The sequence below is a fragment of the Scleropages formosus genome, chromosome 23 (genome assembly GCF_900964775.1).
Source record: "Scleropages formosus chromosome 23, fSclFor1.1, whole genome shotgun sequence".
NCBI lineage: Eukaryota > Metazoa > Chordata > Actinopteri > Osteoglossiformes > Osteoglossidae > Scleropages > Scleropages formosus.
Genome location: NC_041828.1, coordinates 9,343,431 through 9,350,890, shown reverse-complemented (window position 1 = coordinate 9,350,890; position 7,460 = coordinate 9,343,431). Strand labels below are relative to the sequence as shown.

The 7,460-nt window shown below is 38.7% G+C and overlaps 1 protein-coding gene across 2 annotated transcripts in view; it reads right to left on the bottom strand.

Annotated features, from left to right (window-relative positions):
* Nucleotides 1-7,113, bottom strand: part of LOC108933275 (uncharacterized) — a 7,632-nt gene extending 519 nt beyond the window's left edge. The window contains exons 1-13 of one of the 2 annotated variants that reach the window (XM_018750216.2): nt 7,042-7,113; nt 6,677-6,742; nt 6,416-6,484; nt 4,650-4,674; nt 3,194-3,280; nt 2,708-2,841; nt 2,490-2,606; nt 2,347-2,398; nt 1,175-2,007; nt 978-1,040; nt 710-811; nt 332-473; nt 47-160 (exon numbers count right to left, since the gene is read on the bottom strand). In XM_018750216.2, coding sequence (XP_018605732.2) covers nt 47-160; nt 332-473; nt 710-811; nt 978-1,040; nt 1,175-2,007; nt 2,347-2,398; nt 2,490-2,606; nt 2,708-2,841; nt 3,194-3,280; nt 4,650-4,674; nt 6,416-6,484; nt 6,677-6,733 — 1,795 coding nt within the window. In that variant the 5' untranslated portion in view covers nt 6,734-6,742; nt 7,042-7,113. Of the gene's footprint in view, nt 1-46; nt 161-331; nt 474-709; nt 812-977; nt 1,041-1,174; nt 2,008-2,346; nt 2,399-2,489; nt 2,607-2,707; nt 2,842-3,193; nt 3,281-4,649; nt 6,096-6,415; nt 6,485-6,676; nt 6,743-7,041 lie in introns of those variants that run through there. The other variant, XM_018750215.2, reaches the window with a different exon arrangement.
* Between the last annotated feature and the right edge of the window lie 347 nt (nt 7,114-7,460).

The following is a 7,460-nucleotide window of genomic DNA, read 5'->3' as shown; positions in this document are numbered from 1 at the left end:
TACTTTTTCAGTTTTGAGGTGCACACCGAAAGAAACTGCTTGTTACCTTTGTATCCTTCTTCCTGATGCCTGTCTGCCAACCTTTCCTGTGATCCTCTGGAGTGTGATTCATAACGCTTTTGTAAATGTCTGTGATTACAGTCATAGTACCCTTGGGAATCTGTTGACAAAAAATATTCAGTCATCTTTTGCATACTGACTTTTCATCATAAGAATGTTGTGACTTACATTCTATGCATGCAATTGCCCCTTTCCAATTTTAACTATGCTGATCTCAGAGCAAATTTTTGTTTTTGTTGCGTGTCACTTGGCTTGTTTTAGTAGTGGTCACCTGAATCATCATAATTTTCTTGGCTGTGATCTCGAGTTCCTCGCCACTGGGTTTTTTTACTTCCTTCCCTTTGCTGAAATCCCATATTTTTATTGATGATATGGTTGTAGTCTTCAGAAAATTCAAGGCCTGTAGTCACCGACTGAAAAGTTGACCAGCAAAAAATTCTTAAACTTCAGATACTTGACATCTGTTTAAAGTATACTGCAGAAGAAGTTACAATTCATTTTAAACTTGAACAAATACATTTACTTGCACACGGAAATATGTAACATTTTATGTTAAAATCAATGGTTGTACTGCATATCTATCAATCCATAACATTTTACGATACATAACGGGCCCTCCGCTACATAACCTACTTCCCTCTCTCCTTACCGCTGTCTTTGTAGATTTACTGGCTTGAAACTCCTCCAGAAGGCTACACAATCTTGCTTTGATGAAGTTGGCTTCCTCCACACTCTCAATTTCAACAGATTTCTGCAATTCCACCAAGAGGTCAAAAGTAACAGTAAATAATGAAAAAGTGTAAGTTTAAAATATAAAACGTGAGACATGCACATCTTTTTCAAAAGTAAAACACATGTAATTGTACAATAATGTCACTTGTATTTTTGAGTAATGTTAACTGGCACTATAAACTTACCAATATATCTAAGACATTGCTGGATTTAGTAGCTGGCTTTGTGGTCTCACTTAAGTCCTTCACCTGTTAAGAAAAGTATATCTTAAAGATCTACTTATACAAGTTAAAACCATCTATGGTCCCAAAAAAATTGTACTATACAGTTTTGGTGTGTATGTTTAGTAGCACAGACTCTTCCCCCCTCCCCTGAGGACTACCTGATGCTGTGGAAAGGAATCCAGTCTCATCCTTTTCCTTGGATGGTCATTAGGCTCCCTAGAAGGTCCAGCATCATCTCCACTGAAAATATCTCTGCTGTACCGAGACCTTTCACCCCTGCCTTGCTGTTGTCGGTCATACTGTGGCCTTCTCCTAGTGTCCCTACCATACACATAATTTCTCCCTTCCTTCCACTCAAATGGTGGTGTCCTGCTCTCTTTGCCATAACCAAGCTCATGATGAGAATCTCTTGGAAAGTCTATCCTCTCTCCATCATTGTGAGCATCACCTGGAGAAAAATCATCCTGTGGAAGCTTCTGAATCTGACTGCGCAAAAGTTGTAGCAGTTTGTACTCTTTCTCCTTCCTCTGCCTGTCTTCCTGCTGCTCCAGGTGCGTTTGTCTACTTCTGTCTGTTTCAGTGTTACGAGAACACCACTCTTCCTTAAGGGACGCCAGCATTTTGTGTGGTAGCCTATGATCATAAGACTCTTCTTCCCTGTAGTTTTGTTTTAATGGGTATTTCTCTTTGTAGCTGGGTCCAAAAAGTTGTGGTCCGGGTCCACGTGGTCTGTGAGAAGCTCTGTCCGAATTACTCGGCCTAAAATGTCCATCGTGGTCTTCTTTCTGATAACTCCTTCCATAATCATCTTCCTTTATGTACTCCTGCCCACGATTTGAAAGTCCTTTGTGATATGTTTTGAAGGGATTAATCTCTTTTTCCATCTCCCATTGCCCAAATGTCCCCGTTGGCTCGATCTCGAGAAGCTTTGGTAGGTTTTGTATGTAAGAGATTTGCCTTTTGGAGAGAGCAGAGGCTTCCTTTGGGGGAGCTAAAAAAGAGGGAAGATTAATGCAAGGCTTTCTGTTTTCTGTTATTTCTCTAAACCCACAAAATTTGTTTTACTTACATATCCCTGAACAAACTGACATTTTTGTCTATTCCAATGTTTACATTTGGCAATTTTGGCTTCTCAAACCTACCACTTTTTTGCCAGACCTTAAAATTGAGTAATGTAATGTAAACGTAAGCCTTATGCTACAGAATCCAAGTAGGATGTATAAAAAGTGTGACTGTCTAGTTTAAAATGTTAACTCAAAATTTAGAAGGTACACTGAAATTAAGAGCAATAACTTATGATGACCCCGATAAACAAAAAAAATGACCTCACCTTTCACAGAACTGGGCTGTCGGTTCACAACCCTTGCTCTTTCCTTTCTTTCCTAGTTTTCAAAAAATGCGATATTTAGAGAAAAATTACAAAAACAACATACCTAGAAATTGACTATTTTAGATACCAATAGTTATGCTCACCTCTGGTATTCCACGGCCATCTTGCCGCTCTACCACCTCAGCCTTGGCCCGCACCAACTTCCCTGACTGAGACCTGCTGTTCACGTCCCATGTCACCAAGTCAGGCCGATCGGTCATCTAATGACAAGTTCATCAGAATCACAGTTAGACTGTTCTGCTGTTGCAGTGACTGGTGGGCGTAACAAGAAGGTACTCAGTTTCTGTGGTGAGTGGCTTACTAGGTATTTCTGCCGGTGCCTGCGACCCAGCACGTGAAAGGTGATGCTCGGCAAGTCACCCTCAGCAAAGCACAGACGGCAGAGGTATTTTAGATCTGGGCCATCGCTGTCTACCCTCACCAGGTGCTTAAGACCTTCAGCAAGAAAGCATGCAAAAAGAAAATCTTTTATTTCAACAAGACGTGTGCTTAAACATTCCCATTAGACCAATTAACATGCATGTGTCGCAAAATCAAGTACTAATTCACGAAAATACTGCCTAAGAAAAGCACCGCTGTTGCAGTTAATAATGCTTTACCTGTGCTCACTGTTGCTTGAGCAAAACTCTTGCTTCCCACAAAAGTCATGAAAATTGATTTATTCAAAAGTGCCACCAAGCTCTACAGCAATTTATAACACTGTGGTTTTTTACTGAAGAAGCATGTTTATTTCTATGCAGACAAAAGTCATACAAAAACTCAACACTCAGATATTATTATTTGTTACCAATAATTGGCTCATCCAGCTGCAGGTAGTCCAAATATTCAGTTAAGCTGCTCCATACCGGTAAAGGGCGGCTTCTCTTCACTTTACCTGTGAGATCCAGACTGTTAGCAATATTCAACATTCAGTAATGACATTAAAGATCAGTACAGCTATTCCTTAATTCTGTAAGCCAAAAATTAAAACACTAAAACATATTAAGAATTAGTCTGCTTTAGCAGGAATGATGTGGCTGGTTTGGAAGTGACCCGGCATGTGAAGTCAGAAGGTACCTTTAACTCTATCATTACTGTGTTAAAAGATTTTGTTTGGGCCAGAGAATAAAACATGCTTGTCAGATACAAGGAGACAGAATCATCAATCAACTTAAATGACTTTAAGCCTCTTGTGAGACTCAGCTAGCCATGGCCTTCTTCCCAAGTACAATGCTCTACAGCTCAAATCGGAACTGTAAAAAACACCTTGCTCTGGTAATGACATGTGGAACCAATTTCCATTATTTGATTCAGAGAGATTCAGAGAGGAAGGGCGAATCAGCCATAGAATCAGAGCTCTTGTAAAAATTCTGTTTGGAACAAAAAATGTTTTGCAAACAGCCAAAAATGTGCTTTTCTTGAAATGTCATTACATATCATACATAAATGAGATGTACAGTTGGCTGTTGCTCTCTAAGTGGTAGTTTCAGTGCTCAAAACTGAGCTGTATAATGCACCACTCCCAGAAAATGCTCATCGGTGGTAAAAATGAAAAGTACCCATTCTGCCATCAAAAATGGAAGGCATTGATGAAGATTCTCAATGCAAGATATGAAACAAATTGTTTCTTTGCCATAGATGGCATACAGTTCTTCAGATATTAAGAGAATATTAAAGGCTTTCTGTATCCAAAGCCCTGAAGATGAATATAAGGACTAAAGCTGAATTAAGTTTTTAAGAAGCTGACCCGGTGACCCAGTGTCATACTGAATCACTCAACATGCTACCGACAGCCCATGGAAGGCTGTCAGTTTAGTTTGAGACATACACGACTTTGACTAGGGAGGTTATTCAGTAAGAGCCTGAAAAGATCTGGATTACTGACTTGGGTGCTGCTCCCAATTCCAAGACTGCACCAATGGAATTCCTTTGCAATAAGTTGGGGGAGGAGGAAACACTGGTTGTCAACAGAATCAATTTTTTGGAGAAGTGATTCCGTTGTCTTTCAGTGGGACTCTGGGAAAGTTTGCAATCAAACTTGAGTGCAAACGGGGTTAGGAAAGGTGAGCTGTTTTACAGAACAGTTCTCCTTCAATTAATTTCCTTCAGTAAAGAAGCTTGATATACTTACTGTCATCTCTGCATATTTTGACAAGATGAAAACAAATCTGGAGTTTAAAATAATTTTAAGTGTTTGAATTCCATAGAACAATGTATTACTCCATTTCAGTAGATGTGAAAGTGGAGACTGTATATACACTTACCGAGAGCAATTAGATCTTCCTCATTCTGTAGGGGATTATGGAGATGTAGCCGAGAAAACAGGCACAAGAAGTCAGTCAGCAATAAGCAAATAGAATGTAGTGGTGAAGGATACCTGTCCCTGACAAACATGAACTTGTGAGCAATGTTATTCAATAATCCTTTAAAATGACAAAAAAAAAAAAACATGCAATGCTGAAACAAAACCACACACACACACATACATATATATATATACATACACACACTTTGATGTCTACAAAAAAAGACACCAGGTAAAAAGGCTTTGAAAAGCACGCAACGCTTATTCATCAGCTGCTTTATCTTTGTTAAGCTTGCATTCAATGAAGGATCACTTGTGGATGATTAATTTCAGTATTTCCAGCTGCTGTAATCATTGTGTGGCAGGAAAAGGGTGGCATTGGCGGAACAGACAGTCCTCTGAAACACTCATGTTTTAGCTAATAAAATAATAAGCTGAAAAGCACTTCCAGGAAATAGAGAAACAGATCCCTGTCATGTTACAGCTGACTTTCATACAATCCATATTCAACTTGTACAGACAATCTTGTTAAAGTTTGACAAAGTGGGCTTTTGGTTTTATTATTCGCATAAAATACTTGGATTGTTATCATGCATCTATCTTGTTGTTGCTTCGCTGATCTCCACAAACTTCAATCCTTGGAAGAGTCTTCATCAGGGCTCCTCGTGATGACTTGAATGAGGCATATTGGTACATAAGTGCTAACTCATCTGTGTGTAGCTCAGTGAGAAGCTAGTTCCAATTTCATGGCAGATCAAGCACGGTACATGGACCTCAAACCGAAACACGCACTATAAAAGCTGAACTCTCAAGAAGTCAATGGAAATGTTTGTTCTGAAAGGATGTTTCAAAAGAAGAGAAACATTCAAAATGGATTCCAAAAAGGCACATTATATACTTGAGAATATAATGGGCTTTGACCATAAAAAAGGAAAGAAAGGTCACCATGGACACTGCAGATTAGAGAATCCTCAAGAGATACACTATGAAAGAGCAAGCTGGAAAGATGTATGGGCACCTACAACCAGTATGGAAGGACTGACAAATATGCCAGAGAAACAGGGAAGGGTGACATATTTCAAACCAGAAAATGTGCAAGTGTGGGTTGTTGCGCATCAACAACACTTATACCCACACAAGACTGGCAATGAAAAGGTCATCACTGAGCTGAAAGATTCTACATGACAAGCAGAATGTCATGCATTAAAAGGAAGACTAAAGACGTAATATATGGCCTTCAGAAACGTTAAGAGTATAAAATCCAGTTGGAGTCACTTTTCTTACAAGTTTATGTTCTTTGTAGGTAAACATTTACAGCCAAAAGAATCCATGGTGTTATGATTCACATTTTTCTCAATATCTTGTATCTTCTCAAATTAGAACATTCTGAAAGTTTGTAAAAAAAAAGAAAAAAAAAAAAAAAACTTCAAAGGATAACTGTTCCAGATGAACAATATAGTCTTAAGATGTTTATCTCAGATGCATATTTCATACTTACCTTTTGTAATGCTTTTTTCTCACATATTTTTCACTGGTTTCAGAAAAGGGATTTCATAGGTGCACCAAGTTCATCCCACCCCACCCCACCCCACCCCACCCATCATTTCTGAACAATGAACCAGGTCCCAGCTTTTAGAAATTTTGCCTCCTGAATAACATATGCTCAGTGACCAGGTAGTGCTGATTTACATGATCTTTTTTCTCAAAAGCTTCACTTTCACTTACTTTAAGGTGCCGGCTCTCGGTCAGGTGTATCTTGTAAAGCGTCTCACCTCTAATCTTAGAGTTACATATCTGAAAAACAACATTTTGTGTTACATGCCATTCACTCAGCTGATCTGATGCCTTTGCTTAGGAGGGAATCAGGGTTAAGTACCCTGAGTATTCCAGCATGAGCGGGATTCAGATTGTAGGGCTACAGCTTTAACCACTATTTGTGAATTTGATCCAATAAAAACTGACGTAAACATGAGCCATTACACTTACTGTGCACGTTATAAAGTTAAAAGTATCGTCGTTGTCCCTGTACGTCAAGGAATCCATGTCTAGAGTCTAGATAGGTGAAAAAAAGACGTCAAGTCGGTTATGCTAACATTATGTCACTCAAATACCCAAAAAACGACCTAATAATTACTTTGACGACTAACTTCAACGACCGAGTCATTCGCCATAATCATTTTACATTTTTTTGACACACACTGCGTGACTGCCACTGCCACCTTGACTGCCAGTAAACACACATGTGACATGCTGGAAAGTAAGAGTGAAGTTAAAAGACTAGAGATTAAATATTATAAATTATATTCCATTCCGTCGTTTTACAATAATAAATGCTGCAGGAGAGCTCTTACCAAATACAGAACTATATCTTATTTGCCTGCTCGATACAAACACAAGCCGACACTCCGCCTCGCCTACTTCCGTCGCCTAATTACATCATTTCCGTCTTAACTAGTCAATGAAACCATTGTGCCGGAAGTGCGCCGCTGGTTTGCGTCGGCCGTCGTCGGTTATGATTTTTTTTTTTTTTTTTAAATTTGTCACCCCAAAAACCTGTATCATTTGATACAGCTTATGAGTTTATAACTGGTCCCTTCATCTAAATCAAACACTGACTGCGCAATGTACGCAACAGCTATTTCCATTTATAATAATATATTTAATTTTTAAAGATCTTAGACTGTTTAACACAGTTAATCATTGTGTTAAAACAAAGTATACAATCTACTTTAATTTAATACAGATTTGTAAAAGACATAGTTAGAAGATA